The sequence below is a fragment of the Benincasa hispida genome, chromosome 6 (assembly GCF_027475165.1).
Source record: "Benincasa hispida cultivar pf3 chromosome 6, pf3_genome.v1.1, whole genome shotgun sequence".
In the NCBI taxonomy this organism is placed as follows: Eukaryota; Viridiplantae; Streptophyta; class Magnoliopsida; order Cucurbitales; family Cucurbitaceae; genus Benincasa; species Benincasa hispida.
The window spans coordinates 54,724,454-54,740,383 of record NC_143483.1 but is presented as its reverse complement, the minus strand read 5'-3'; the positions used below and the strand labels follow the sequence as shown (position 1 = coordinate 54,740,383).

The 15,930-nt window shown below is 35.5% G+C and overlaps 2 protein-coding genes across 3 annotated transcripts; one reads left to right on the top strand and one right to left on the bottom strand.

The window, feature by feature from the left end:
- The first annotated feature begins 268 nt into the window (after nucleotides 1-268).
- On the top strand, nucleotides 269-7,032 carry LOC120079749 (110 kDa U5 small nuclear ribonucleoprotein component CLO). The gene is made up of 11 exons (XM_039034113.2): nucleotides 269-713; nucleotides 1,399-2,156; nucleotides 2,586-2,654; nucleotides 2,750-3,943; nucleotides 4,035-4,133; nucleotides 4,228-4,386; nucleotides 4,767-4,852; nucleotides 5,032-5,230; nucleotides 5,700-5,810; nucleotides 6,091-6,297; nucleotides 6,571-7,032. The coding sequence occupies exons 2-11, from the start codon at nucleotides 1,416-1,418 to the stop codon at nucleotides 6,667-6,669; spliced, it is 2,964 nt and encodes a 987-aa protein (XP_038890041.1). The 5' UTR covers nucleotides 269-713; nucleotides 1,399-1,415; the 3' UTR covers nucleotides 6,670-7,032.
- Nucleotides 7,033-9,449: 2,417 nt separating this feature from the next.
- Nucleotides 9,450-15,575, bottom strand: LOC120079698 (putative protein phosphatase 2C 27). 2 transcript variants are annotated; one of them, XM_039034014.2, is made up of 5 exons: nucleotides 14,627-15,166; nucleotides 13,112-13,309; nucleotides 10,849-11,060; nucleotides 9,995-10,551; nucleotides 9,450-9,653 (listed from the first exon to the last, which is right to left on the bottom strand). In XM_039034014.2, exons 1-5 carry the CDS (start codon nucleotides 14,798-14,800, stop codon nucleotides 9,625-9,627), a joined length of 1,170 nt encoding a protein of 389 aa, XP_038889942.1. In that variant the 5' UTR covers nucleotides 14,801-15,166; the 3' UTR covers nucleotides 9,450-9,624. The 2 variants fall into 2 exon arrangements, with proteins under 2 accessions (XP_038889942.1, XP_090170561.1); XM_090314435.1 differs by lacking the exon at nucleotides 9,450-9,653 and having other exon boundaries at nucleotides 9,677-10,551; nucleotides 14,627-15,575.
- Between the last annotated feature and the right edge of the window lie 355 nt (nucleotides 15,576-15,930).

Genomic DNA, 15,930 nt, shown 5'->3' with positions numbered 1-15,930 from the left:
CAAAAAGTGGTTAAACAAATCTAATACGATAGAAAACTGCCAATTCAAAATTCAAATGGAGCATAAAAATCGCCACGTTTTTCTAACAATTTTGTTAGTTGAAAATGTGATAATTGACGCTTGTCCATTTACATTGTACATACTGTTCCTGATGGATGACCATGTTAAGGGTAGATTGGAGATTATAAAAAAGGACTTCACGTGCATGGCATATATTTTGCCAAAAATCTTATTATTTCCGTACTCTTGCCATAATCCCAAATGAAACATCAAATCTTGCTACTTTAACCAATTTCCCAAAGAAGGAACCGTGGGCTTGGTAATTTGTTTCTTAATGGGCTGAGATGAGGCCCATTTCTTCGCAAAGTCTGAAAGGGCCGATAATACGATTGGTTATTAGGCCGGGTTGTTATTTATTGTAAGCCCAAAACCCGACCCAGTTTAGCATCCTATCCACGTGACAAGTCAGGCCATACCCTAGCCACTGCAAGCTTTTCATTTTGTCTCACCGGCGCCCTCGTCGCCGTGTTCCTCTTCTCGCACCGCCACCGTCAACACTGCCGGCCATTTTTCACTACTGATCATCGCCATCCGTTACTAACGCATACATTCACACCGCTTTTTCTACCGTCGTCGGTCGTCGTTTGTCGCCGACAGTTGTCTGTCACCATCCATCGCCGACGGGAGGGTCTTCGAAGCACTTGTTTCAGCTTGTAAGTTTATATACTTTGTATTTCAGTACAGAGTGGTTATTTTTTGGTTCCTTTCGAGTCTTTTGTTACAAATTTTAGTCTCTCTTTGGCTTTCCTTCAATTCTTTAGAAGAGAATCTACTCCAGTCACTTTGCCCTCATTTCCTATAGGGTAAATTGAAGAATTCATAGTTCGTTACTTTGTACTTACCTCTTAAAGGGCACAGCAAAGGATTTCTGGGTCAGTGTAGTCGGTTCTTACTTTGGAGTTTCTGTTGGGAAGAAATAAAAGCATGTTTAATAACGAGTTAAATGGACTGGGTAGATGTTTTTTATCTTGTCAGGGTTCTTTTTTGGTTCTTGTTGAATAGAATTTCTGTACATTGTTTGTGGATTTAGCAGTTACGCTCACAGTGTGGTTAACACTAGGGGTGGGTTCTTGTAAGCTCTACTTGGGAGTGACTGATATTGTAGTTCTGGCTTGATTGATTTTTTATTACGTAACTTCTCACCACATCAATGAAAAGTATTTCTTGTATAAAAAAAACTACGGAAAGGGTTGTCTTTCTGCTGGTTATTTATTTCCCTCGCAAATGTAAAAAATAGACGTAAATCTCAGCCTGTATTTAGTAACTACATTATTGAATTCCAAGCCTTTTTAGTTAAATGGATTGTAATATTAAGTTAGTTTCCTTTTGTATTTGCAGCTTTGAGATTACCAAGCATGGATGACAGCTTGTATGATGAATTTGGAAACTACATAGGGCCAGAAATTGATTCTGATAAGGATAGTGACATTGAAGATGAAGATGAAGACCTTATGGAGAAGCCTGATGAAGATGAAGGTGCATCAGATGGTGAAGATGCTGGTCCTTCAAATGGTTGGATTACAACTTCCAATGATGTTGATATGGACAACCAGATTGTCCTTGCAGAGGACAAAAAATATTATCCAACTGCAGAAGAGGTTTATGGTGATGATGTTGAGACATTGGTTATGGATGAAGATGAGCTACCACTAGAGCAACCAATTATTAAGCCTGTTAGAAATGTAAAGTTTGAGGTTGGGGTAAAAGATTCTAGGACTTATGTTTCAAATCAATTTCTGGTGGGTCTTATGTCCAATCCAACTTTGGTCCGCAATGTTGCACTTGTAGGCCACGTGCATCATGGGAAGACAGTCTTCATGGATATGCTGGTTGAGCAAACACATCACATGTCAACATTTGATATTAAAGGAGAGAAACATATGAGGTATACAGATACAAGGATTGATGAGCAGGAGAGAGGAATATCAATTAAGGCAGTTCCCATGTCCCTAGTTCTCGAGGATGGCAATTCAAAATCATACCTTTGCAATATAATGGACACGCCTGGCCATACCAATTTTTCTGATGAAATGACTGCTGCTCTTAGACTTGCTGATGGTGCAGTGTTGATTGTAGATGCTGCTGAAGGAGTTATGGTAAGTAAATAAGTCTCAATCCTAGTTTTTATTTAGTTATTTTTAGCTTTATATGCTAACTTTTAGATTTTTTACATAAACAATAGCTGCCAGGCCGCCATTGAATTAGCACATTTCCTTTTTATCTTCACTGTGATTTAAACATTATTTTATATACCAACTTACTTCTACCTGTTGCGGGGCACCTCATTTTAGCATCAATGGAGGAGGAAACCATTAAGGGACTTTGCATAAGTTTTGGATTTGTGTAATCATTTTACTGCAGAATCTAACCATAGATAGAGTTTGGGTTGATCAATCTGCTTTGCATGGAGTTATTTATTTATTTATATGTTATGGAATTATTGATACTGCTGTTTCATGGAGAGAGCACTGAGGATGGGATAAATGCATAGTGGCTTTAATGAGAATGTACTCTACAATCTACAGGTCAATACAGAGAGGGGTATACGCCATGCAATTCAGGAGCGATTGCCCATTGTTGTTGTAATTAACAAGGTTAGCCTACTGGATTCCTTTTGAGTTTTTGTCAGATTTTTGAAAGCTGGATCCATTTCAAAGACCTTCTATACTGATACAGTATTTGTATCTAGGTTGACAGGCTGATTACAGAACTTAAATTGCCCCCAAGGGATGCATACTATAAATTAAGGCATACGTTAGAAATTATTAATAACCATATATCTGCTGCCTCATCTACTGCTGGAAATGTCCAAGTCATTGACCCAGCTGCTGGAAATGTGTGTTTTGCTAGTGCTACTGCAGGATGGTCATTTACTTTGCAATCGTTTGCAAAGCTATATGTCAAACTTCATGGAATTCCTTTTGATGCTGATAAGTTTGCATCTCGTCTTTGGGGAGATTATTATTATCATTCTGACACCAGAACATTTAAGAAAAAACAACCTGCAAGTGGAGGGGAAAGGTCATTTGTTCAATTTGTACTTGAGCCTCTATACAAAATATACAGTCAAGTCATTGGTGAACATAGGAAAAGTGTTGAGACTACTCTTGCAGAGCTTGGTGTTACTCTTAGCAATGCAGCTTACAAGTTGAATGTTAGGCCTTTGCTAAGACTGGCTTGTAGCTCAGTTTTTGGTGGAGCTTCAGGATTCACTGACATGCTTGTTCAGCACATACCTTCTCCCAGGGATGCTTCTTCTCGGAAGGTTGATCATATTTATACTGGGCCTAAAGACTCTGTGATTTATAAAGCAATGAAAGAATGTGATCCTTCTGGGCCTTTAATGGTTAACGTCACCAAACTATACCCCAAGTCAGACTGCAGTGTATTTGATGCGTTTGGTAGGGTTTATAGTGGTAAGATTCAAACAGGGCAGACTGTACGAGTCTTGGGTGAGGGCTATTCACCAGAGGATGAGGAAGATATGACAGTAAAGGAAGTAACAAAATTATGGCTTTATCAAGCTCGAGACAGGGTTCCCATTGCCGAGGCTCCTCCTGGATCTTGGGTTCTCATTGAAGGAGTGGATGCATCTATTATGAAAACTGCAACTCTGTCTAATGTAGATTATGATGAGGATGTTTACATATTCCGACCACTTCAATTCAATACCCTTCCTGTGGTGAAAACTGCTACTGAGCCTCTAAATCCAAGTGAGTTGCCAAAGATGGTAGAGGGTCTTCGGAAGATCAGCAAAAGTTATCCTCTGGCAATCACTAAAGTTGAGGAATCAGGCGAGCATACCATTTTAGGCACGGGAGAGCTGTACTTGGATTCAATTATGAAGGATCTTAGAGAGCTCTACTCAGAAGTAGAAGTCAAGGTATTCTTTTACCCGATTGTCCCACACTTTTTGTTCCCAATTTTGTTTCTCTTTGTTCTCTGATGGATTTTCCTTTCTGTAACCCATTTAGGTAGCCGATCCTGTCGTTTCATTTTGTGAAACGGTTGTAGAGTCTTCTTCAATGAAATGTTTTGCTGAGACTCCTAACAAGAAGAATAAAATAACCATGGTAGGCAATTTTCTAATTTGGCTGTTTTTGTTTATTCTGTAGGTTTTAAGCACTTGGAATGTTATGTGGTAACTCAAATCATTTTTTTTTCTAGATTGCAGAGCCATTGGAGAGAGGACTTGCTGAAGACATTGAGAATGGTGTAGTAAGCCTTGATTGGTCAAGAAAGAAACTCGGGGATTTCTTCCAGACAAAATATGAGTGGGATTTGCTGGCTGCAAGGTCCATATGGGCATTTGGCCCAGATAAGCAGGTAACTTTTGTAGCTGATAATCTCTTTACTAAAATATGTATCTACTAAATATACACAGAAGTTGACTCTTTCTTGAGGGACGGTGAAAGTAAAACTGATTCTTTGCTCACTGCAGATTGACTCTTTTTTTTAAAAGGATAGTTTATCATTAGACTTGTCCTTTTAGTCATCTTTCTGAAACTTGGCATGTGGTAACTCCAACTTTAAGCGTATTGGTAAAAGATTCGGGGTTCAATAAAGTTGTCATTTATTAAAATCAGTCATCTTGGCAGGCCGCAGGCTAGCATCTTTTATAACTATAAATTTGAGATTTTGATAAGCAGCATGTGCTTTGTACTTCATTTTTGTTCTTGATGTTTAAGCTTTTAATCAAATTTCAGGGACCTAACATTCTATTAGATGATACGCTCTCTTCTGAAGTAGACAAGAGTTTGCTGAATGCCGTCAAGGATTCCATTGTTCAAGGGTAAACTATCTTGATGGCTCTCTCTCTCTTTCTCTATCTCTTCTGTGGGAGGAGGGGACCCAGGGAATTAGCTCTTTTTTTTTTTTTTTTTTCCCCTGTTTAATATGTACTTTTTAAACGTTTAAAATTTTGTTGCCTTTTCCCCCCCAATGTAAGTAAGCCGTTTATATTTTTAACAGGTTTCAATGGGGGGCTAGAGAAGGACCACTTTGTGATGAACCCATTAGAAATGTAAAGTTCAAAATTGTTGATGCAAGAATTGCACCTGAGCCATTGCATCGTGGGTCTGGTCAGATCATTCCCACAGCTCGACGAGTGGCCTATTCATCTTTTCTTATGGCAACCCCACGACTTATGGAACCAGTATACTACGTTGAGGTAAAATTTTCATATTTTAATATTTTGTACAGTCAAACATGGGCTTTTTGTGAAGAGTGCTTCTAAATTGTATCGAAACCTAAAATATGTTGACATTTTGTCAACAGTATGTGTAACTTTTCTATTAATGTGATAGACCAACTATATTTAGAAAATATGAAAGAAGAATCAACAAGAAGAATAGGAAGGGGGTACAAATGTAAATGAGGAAGAAGAAGGGAATAAAGGTAGTTAGAGAGAATGAGTATGGTAGGGACCACTTGTGAGGAATTTGTTATTTTTGTTACTAAATTAATATAAAGCAAGGGGAGGGGAGTGAGGGAGAGCAGAGAAGATTTTGATCTAAATTCAGCTTGCGAGCTTGTAAGGAGGAGGTCTCGGCTTCCTAGGCTATTTTGAGCCAAAACAGTAAATACATAACCGAGCATTTATCATAATGTTGAGTAAATTTTTTATTATTTCATTGCAGATACAAACACCAATTGATTGTGTCTCCGCCATCTATACTGTCCTATCCCGAAGGCGTGGACATGTTACAGCTGATGTTGCTCAACCAGGGACTCCAGCTTACATTGTCAAGGTTTTATGATTAAAATTACTTCCTCTTTATCTCAAAATGTTATGGTTCTTGATAATTACGTACAATATATTGGATGTTTTCTTCTCAATTGTGGTGGAGCTGCTGCATTAATCACTGAATAGTACCAAATTTCTCTATAAGGTCTACCATTGTTCATTTGACAGATTTTCGATCTGGACAATGGGGTTTTATTCTCATGAGTAAATTTATAGTATATGAAGGCATGACAGATAGATTCAATTTCTTATGTTTTTTTTTTTCACCTGTTACTGCTTTTCAGGCATTTTTACCCGTTATAGAATCTTTTGGCTTTGAGACGGACTTGCGGTATCATACACAAGGCCAAGCTTTTTGTCTCTCTGTGTTTGACCATTGGGCCATCGTTCCTGGTGATCCCCTTGATAAGAGCATTGTTTTACGGCCTCTTGAGCCAGCACCAATACAACACCTTGCTCGTGAATTCATGGTGAAGACAAGGCGTAGAAAGGTTAGACCTTCTGCTCATTTTTGTTCACAATCTTTTTTATCTGGCATGCAAGGGCGGTTGTATGTTATGCATGCATAGCTTAATAAAGCTCTTTGCAGAATAAACCAACTTCAAAATCTGAAGTTCATGAACGTGCTTTTGGAATTATATGTTCTAATTTCTCGAAGATGGTTCTATTGCCTTGTTAATTATTACTTTTAAACAATAGCTTGAGAAAAAAAAAAAGGTAAAACAGAGAGTTCATGCCTTAATATGTTAGCTGTACTGGGACAGGGAATGAGCGAGGATGTGAGCATAAACAAGTTCTTTGACGAGGCGATGATGGTCGAGTTGGCTCAGCAAGCAGCTGATCTTCATCAACAAATGATATAATTGAAGCTAGCTCATCCAAAGCAATGGTTATTTGCAGCCTTCATCCAAGCATAGCTTGGGCTAATAATTTGTTGGTGAATCCAAGTGTTGTACCATAGTTGTTCTTCACTTCCCCCAATGCCCTGCCTTGAGTCAACAATCATTCTTATATATTAGGAGGAACTAGGAAGACAGGCAGACTGAGATTTGTAGATCTTATCTTCCAGAGAATTTTCCTTTTCTGTTAATTTTGAGGGATATTGAAGCTGGATACATATGTTAGGAATTTTTACTGTGATGTTAGGTGTATGTATTAAACTTGTGATATGAAACAAGGCAGATGACTGCAAATGATTAGAATGAAAATGAAAGAATTAGAACCAATCTCCTTGATATATTCATGTCTTGTAGGTATATGTTGGACCAAATCAGGAATCTGACTTTTGATTTGGAGAGATGATATTTCTCATGAAATCTTATTTTGAATCTTAAAAGTGGTTTTTATTTGGTTTCTTTTTAGCATGCAGTGCTTAAATGCCGTATCTTTTTAGTCGTTTACCTGCATTTATATGCTAGTTGAGTTGTATTTGTTTTGGTGTATGCAATGTTTGTGTATTTTTTAAATTTAGTTTTTACTATTTACAAAGTTAAATGTCAATTTTGATTGATGCATAATGCGTAGAAGAGAAAAGGACGGCATTTGAGTAGTCTTAAGTAGGGGTATTTGAAAAATCCGATGATCCAAAAAAATCGATTAACCCGATCCAATTTATGTAGTTTGAGTTGGGTTGGGTTTAAATAAATGAAAATTTTATGGGTTGGATTGGTTCATGAGTTCACCTAATATAACCCAAATCAATCCGAATTTATTATTAACTTAAATTTTTTTTGTTACTTATAACACAATTATTTATACATTTATTGATTTTAATTTTAATATTTTTTTAATAATTTATTTTTGAACAACTCTTTTTTTTTTCACTCTAGAAAGAAAATTCAGTATATAAATTGAAATTGAGTGGTTAATCTTAATTCAATATATGAAAATAATTAAATTAGATTTTTACATATTTACGTTTTGTTTTTTTAGAACAAAATTTTAAATAAATGACCCGATTAACTCGAACCAACTCAATCTAACCCAAATATTTCATGGTTGGGTTGGATTTGATTTATTTTTTAATAAGGGTTATTTGGTTTAAAGAAATTTACAATCCGAACAATTGGTTTGAGTCTAAAAAATCTTTTAATTCAACCCATGAACACCCTTGGTCTTAAGTTCCCATCTTTCCAAATATTTAAGAAATAATAAAAAAAATTACTATTCTTAAATGACATTTTTTTTAATTGTTGTTATTTTGAGTATTATTTTAGGTAATAAGTTTACGATAACTTAAATTTAACATTCATCATCGATGCAGGATTAAATTTAAAAATGATATTACATATACAACCTCAACTTTTAAAACAACGGGGATTGAAAAGAAATACACAAATCTAGAGATTACAACATATATTTATGTGGTTTCTTCTAATTTTGAAAATCGACTCTGCTAGAATTTAATATAAATGAATCTCTTTTTCCAATTTTAGTAAATAAAATCTAAAGTCTAATTTACTTCAGCTTAACAAAGTACAATCATGAGTTTATTTTGATTTCTATAATCTTTTTTGGCTAAATTATATAAAACGAGGCTTTTGTTATCCCCTCCAGTCAAGAATTGGGACCTTACAATCACTAGCCAATATGCTTTTCTCTCATGTCTTTGTTTGTTCATAGTTCAATATTCTGGCAAAATAAAATAAAAGACCGACTTCTTCCATTTGTGTAGGATAAAGGAGCCTATCTCTCTGAGTCATACTGAGATTTTTATACCTCCATCTATTTTTTTTTTTAATTTAGTTATTCACTAGAGCAATTATGATCTGGAAGTTGATCCGAGACAAGTGTTCGAACTTGGCTTATACATTCTCGTACTATACTGCATCCGTCAGCCAAACAAGTAAGGGATTCCTCGCCCGGTAACAAAACAAGGCAGATCCTTCCTTAAGTCCAGGATACGAAAACAATTCCTCCAAGACTGGTTTGTTTTCCGATAAGGCAGCCCTATAATCGATCAGGTCTACTGCTTCTACGCCTGCGTATTATCACGCACTACTAAAGGGGCCAATTGCGTAATTATGACCTGAGGTATCGAACGAGACCACCCCATAAAATGATATAACCTATTTGTCCTAAATTTTGTACTTTATGACAAAAATATACTTGAACTTTTAAAAGTTTGAAAAATACCCTTAAAACTTTCCAAAACAGTTCAAAAGTACCATTGTTGAAAACTTTAAAAATCTCTTTATTGTTAGTATATGAACACAAATTGTTAATACTCGTTTAAAAAATATCTTTGGACTTTTAAAAATTACATTTAAAACTCTTAGCTTTACTAAAGAAAAATAATAACTTATTTGAAATTTTCTTAAGTCAAAAAAGAATCAATTTTAAAACAAATCATACAAATATCCTATTATTTTTTCATATAAGTACTTTCAATTTTCTCTCATTTGTTCGATTCTCATACCAATTTGTCACAGCAAAATATAAACAAAAATTTCAGTTGAAACATAAAATCTTACAAAAAAAAAAAAACTTACCAAAATGATAAATAACCAAATACTAAAAGAACTCTTCTAAGAGAGAAAATGAAAGGGCAAACGGTTTATATTTATATATTAACCATACATATATTTTTTGATGTTTCTTTAAATTTAAAGATATTTTTTAAACTTTTGAAATTTTAAAGATATTTTTGAAACAAAATACCATAAAGTTTCATCCCATACTGTTAGGTAATAATATTTTTAAACTCGAAAGTTTAAGAGCGATATATTTAGTACAAAGTTCAAGGATATTTAGCCATATTTTTTCAATATACTTCACATGATGAAAAACTGCAAGTTCTTGGCGGTCATTTTAGGTAATCAGCAAAAGAAAACAAAGATATCTCCACCTACATAAGCAAAGATGAATGAATAAGAGACAAACATAACAATTTTATTTACAAAGTAGAGACAATATACATGATATTTCCCCATCAATTTGGTATAATCCTCCATTATTGACCAATGAGAGACATTCAAGAAAAAGGAAGTGTAATTATACAATTCCAAAATTTTTTTTTTGTTTAAGATCCTAATTTCCTCCCATGGGGGCACCCAAAAGAAGCTTAATAAAATGAGACAAGGTAAGAACTGAAACTTTCTACCCCATGAAAATACATTGTGTACACAACCAGAAACTCAAAAGTCTCTCTGGCCAATTCACAAGAAAGAATGTTTTAAAGTTTCTAACCTTCTAGAAGAAATTTGAGGTTCTGAAGTCCCTCAGCAGAAATGCTTCTTCTAAATCTTGGCCTTTGAAAAACTACAGGTGGAGGAGGCTCCAAATGAAAGCTAACCAACACTACTGTTAAATTGTCTGTTGCTCCTCTCTTTATGGCTTCCTCTACTATTTCCTTGCAGCAAACTTTCACATCATTGTGCTCTTGGAGCCTTCTCCGAGCAAAATCGATAGCGTTTTGACTTGTGAAGACATCCCATATTCCATCACTACCTATGATCAAGAACTCGTCCTCCTTTGTCAATGTCATTAATCTAAGTTCGGGTTCAGCACTTAATGGTCCACCTCTTTCACTCATCTCCTTCATTCCTTCAAGATGCCAATCGCCTATAGCACGTGTAACACCGAGCAGGCCGTTTAGGTAATCATCATCAATGAATCCGCCCAAGGCCTCAATTCGCTTTCTTTCTTTTGTGCAGCATGGCCTGTGGTCTTTAGACATTTCTACTGCACACCCTTGTCTTGACAGTACGGCTCGGCAATCGCCAGCATTTGCTACGAGCAAAGACCTGTTTGAATTGAAATGATGACAAATATAAATACTAGGAGATTAAAACCTTTGTATCTAAGGAGAGTGTTCCAAAGAAACTAACAACTGACCAGTATCAATGACGAGCACATTTAACAAGAAAATAACAGAGCTTCAAAGGTACAGAAAATTTTTAATTTTATTAACATATTTTCCCTATGAATCCTAAGGCCACATGTTGACAGAGTATTCCGATGCTGCCGCCATGAAGTTCGAAGTTCAAGAAAAGGAAAAGAGAAAAAGGAAATTGAATGCAAAAGCAAGAGCAAGTGATTACCTTCCAAAGATCATTGCAGTCAGTGCAGTTGTGCCAGAAGATAGAGATGTTTCAAGAGTGCAAGATCTAGCAAAAGCTGCATCAGTCTCCATAAATGACCTTGTGACCACCTTTTCAAGCTCTAAAGGAAAGTCAGAATCTTCAACAATGACTCTCGGCAAGTGGTCACGAACAAATTGTGCAGCGCCTTTTCCTCCATGACCGTCAAATACCTATTTATTCAAGCAAAGCCAATTATTTATGACAAACTAAAGATCGGAAGTTTCTACACTCATGATTTTTATCAAAGCACAGAGCCTAAATCTAATCTCTTAATAAATTATTTAGTCTGATGAAAGCCACTCCCAAGAGGGGGAGGGGCGTAATACAATGATCTCAGTTGCCAACACCTTTCTTGGCACAAATGCAAACCTTACAGAGTGATAGAACTAGATTTAATCAAACGTGTTTGATTCTAATATATGGCTAGAGATGAGCTACAGAAACTAGCTCTACCCGTACCAACAAACCCGAGGGCTTGGTCAACTCCAATTACAGGAGCAAAATTGAGCCTTGATTAAAGTATATCTCCCTATTTACACCATCCATGAACAACCTCAGGCTTCTCCTTAACCCTATTCCTTACTGAACTGAACATATGACAATATGACTATTGAACCCTGCAAGCCAATGCTTCCACACTTTTGTAACTTGCATTGGCTAAAAGTAAATATCACACATATTCCTTGATCTGCTCCTCCTTCCTATATCTAGCTTACGTCAAAAAGATCACTGCCTTGCTGATGCTACCCATCGGAACACATTACCTCGTCCTCAAAGTGGAAAAATGGGAATGGCTACAGGCTACTAGATTTCCTTTTTATTGAAAATAAAAGAAACCCCACTTTCCTAAAATCGTTTTGAGTCTCAACTTTCAAGTGGTATGTCTTATGCAAAAAGGTGTTGGAAGATTTGGATCATGTATTTTACTAATTTGCTTGAAAATTTGGGGTACGTGTCTTGAAATGTATGTTGTCAAATTAGCTATCACTAATAAGCTATCATATGTTGTTATATACAGTATTTGAGGTTGATTAGATCCTATTATTGGATGCGCCCTCCACAAACTTCACCTAACCAATAAATAGGTTGAACCACCTCGCCTATTTTCATCTCACCCAGCAATGGTCGGTCTCTACCACACCAAGCTCAAAGGTTCATGGTTCAGGTTGATTTCTGGTTGGACATTGTACTAGATCCAATCATCTTTGTTTAATCACTTGCACAATAGATTCAGTTTGCTAGAGGCAAAAAACTTAAATAGGTCTCTATGGAATAATCCACTCTATCATATCATCATACCATCTGTGCTTGTGGATGGTAAGATATTACACACTTCAAGATAGTTTTCCTTCATCAAAATAGGCCTTTCAAGGGGAAAAGAAACAGATTCTGTCTTTTCCTGCAAACGACTCTGACCTTCCAATTAACTTGATTCTTTAATCTTCCCACAGTTGCTCAGCGTAGGTTAGGCTACAAAAGACCTTTATACAGTCATAGCTTTTTTCTTCAGCACAATATACATTAAGCAACTTGCTTTTCGACTTCTTGTTAGATTCTCACCCAATTCAGGCCTGCAACTACTCTATGTAAGTCTTAAGCACTCAGCAACCTACATTCTCAAATCCATTCATACAGCATCAATTCAACTGTTCAATTTATAGTTCTCTATGTTCTTTTTTACGTATTAGTTTTCAAATGTAATTGATACAAATTGAGGGGCCTTTCATAGAGATTAGACGATAGTTTAGTTTGATGCTGCAATCTCTATGGGGTTTCACACTTGGCAAGATATCCCGAGTATGGAACCTTTTTGATGTACCAAAAAAAAAAAAAAAAAAAAAAAAAAAAAATCCCTTCGTGGCTAAAATTAGGAGGATTTGGCTCAGATACCACAAATAAAACTTGGCCTAACTAAATGCAGTTTGTTTTATAGTTAAGAGGAAAACTGTCAAAACAAGCTCTACCAAGAAATCCAAGAGTATGATTCCTTCCTAGCTGAACTAATGACAAAAGGCTGTTATATCCATGGACAGAACTAATGTTTATTATTCCCTGTCAGTTTCTCATCTCAAGTGAAGATTATTCACTAGAACTATTAGAGGAAATTCTCAAATCACAGTATGAACCTCAGGAAAAAACAGTTTTACTCTGTTCACAGAACACAATAGTTCATTTCATCTAAACTGTAACTGCAGTACACAAAATATATACATGAACTTACACCATAGAAGGAGACAGCTTCCTCATTCAGAAAACTACAGCCAAACTTCTTAGCCATGTCATGAATGCATACATGAGTGTCCTCCATATAAGGACGCTTTCCGATGTCAGACCATTCTCCTGATCTAAGAGACGGAACAAAAGTAGATGGATTCTCTTTCCTGTCTATAACTGCAGCATCCTCAGAAATGCTTTCAAGCTACAATAACCAAAAAAGATAGGAAAAATCAACAAGTTGGGAAGAATGTGAAGCCAATACATAAAATCGAAGTCACTAGAAGGAAATATTTAGTTTATGCAATGAAAAGTAGTTTCCCGACAGTCAGATGGTTCATTGCCACTTTCTGAGAACAATTCTTCCACACATAACCACATCAAAAGAATTTGAACAAAAGCTCTTCAAGGAGCGGTATTAACAATTAATGTAGAACCAAGGGATCCCACATCATTATAAAGAAGTTTCAACCGACGTGATTCTAGGAAAATCTATAAGGTTATCAGATCAATCAAGCCACAAAAGTGTTCAATTTCAGGGAAGACTTGGTCATTTTGGATCCACATCAAGTAACACAATTTTTAAAATTAATTTTATGGAGCAGGTAAATTCATTCTAGAGTTAACCTTCGTATAACGGAGACCAGGACCTAAATTAAAGGCAATTCAACTGCTCAAATGTATCGGTTGGCGTGGTCAGCCTTTACATGTAGCACTTAAATTTTGATATATGACAAGGCCAACGAACTCTTAATCAAGGTTACACAGATGCATTCTCAGAAAAAAATTTCAACCATACAGTTCAACAGAAAAGCCTATTACCATTAAGTAGTATTCATGAATAAAACAGACCTTGTTGGTTTTTCTTCCTTATCCTTTCCTTTTGGTCCATACCAAGGGAACATAAATTAAAGTAAGAATTGTACAAGCTACGCAAAGAAGAAACTTTATGCTTGAAACTTTAGAAAATTGACAACGGAACCTCAATTAAAACATGAAAGGACTAAAAAATATCAGAATCTTTTAAGAAGCACATTAACGACAAAAAGTTGCCGTTCCTGAAACGTTAGTACTTTCAAATCAATTACAGTGAAGAAAAAAAGAAAAAAGACTAAAATTGAATATTGTCAAACAGATTTGGAAGTACCAACTCTAGATTGAACAAGAGAAGAAACCATCAGATCAGACTAACATAAAAACAAAGCTGAAATTAAATGAGGGAAAACACAAGAAGAGAAAACCACCACCAGTTTATGCACATCCCTAAACACAAACACAAAAAGGGAGAAAAAAAAAGTGACCAAATACATGAATTATCAGCTACATTCAGTTAAGATGAACACAAAAATGGGAGAAAAAGGCAAAATCAAGGAACCCCATTAGAGAATTCCACAAAAGAAGGAATAACAAAACAACTTTTTCACAAATTTTTATCAAAACCCCAACAAGAAAGGGGAAACCCCAGTACGAATCTAAAGGGAAAAAACCCTAGAAATGAGTATGAAGGAAGCAAAATTCATACAGGAAAAGAATTCCCAGAGCGAGTTTGGTCGCTAGTTCCAGTAAGAGCAGGCTCCTTATCAGGATTCCCCATCTGATTTTGCAAAAATTCACAATGCATAGGCCATGGCTTGCTATTATTAACCCCAGAATTTGGTCTCTCAGTCCCAGCCTGTTCTGCATCCGTCACACACATGACGATAATAAAAAGAAAGAAGAAAATAAAAAGGGCTGTGAGAAGTTTGGTGGTTCAGTTTTTCTTCAACTTGGAGTAGGTGGGTATCCAAAGTAACAGAAGAAAGCAGAAAGCTAGAGAGAGAAAGAAAGAGAGAAAACAGAGCAAAAATAATGGAGGGTGAAGAAGATTCTCAGAATATGTCTACTGAAAAAAAGTGAGAAAAGAAAAGAAACGAAAAGAAAAGAAAAAACCCCTGTTTTCAGGAAGAAACAACAAAACAAGAAGAAATAGAGAAGCGCTTTGGAATTGGAAAATTGCTTTAAATTCCAGACTTTTCTATTGAAAGCGTGGCTGGAAATTGGTTGGTTGGGACTGTATAAGCATAATCAGATAACAAATTATACATATATATACCAAAAAGATCAAATTTTTTAATTGCCCTTTAATTGGGAAATGTTCAATGTTTGTAAATTCAATTGCACATTTAAATTTCAAAACTTTTTATGTAAATCTTGCTCCTTTCCTTTCAAAGAAAATTACCCTTCATTTCTTTTTCTTTTTCGAGAGAGAATTTAAAGTTGGGTGATTGGAATCTGATTGTATCCTTCACTTACATAGAAATGACTGGTTGGTTCCCAATAGACAATGATGGAAAAATTACATCAAAAGTAGTTGAAGTTAAAATGGCACAACATATTTTTATACTTTTATCCTCATTTATAGGTATCCCCATTGAGTTAAACAAGTAAAATTCAATTGAGAATCTTTAGAGGAAACAACAACAACAACAACTTGACTTTTGAGCTTTTACAAATGGTGAGTGATTAAATATTTGAGCTGCACGTTTCACATTCCTTGAATAGTGAATGGGAAAGCAAAGTTGAGAGAGGACAACTTTTTATTTTTCTTTTTTCATTTTCAAACTAAAAAGAATTTAATATAATTATAGATATTATATGTAGGGACATTAATTTTTTTGTCACATTACCTTTAGGTTGTAAATTTCTCTCTCTTTCTCTGTGAAATGAATGGTAGCTATTCCATCCCTAGAAGTAGGCATCTATGGGGATAGCTACCTTTACATGACAAAGAGACTTTGAGAACCCATTTTTCTTTTTAATTTATATATTCGATCAAATAATATTATT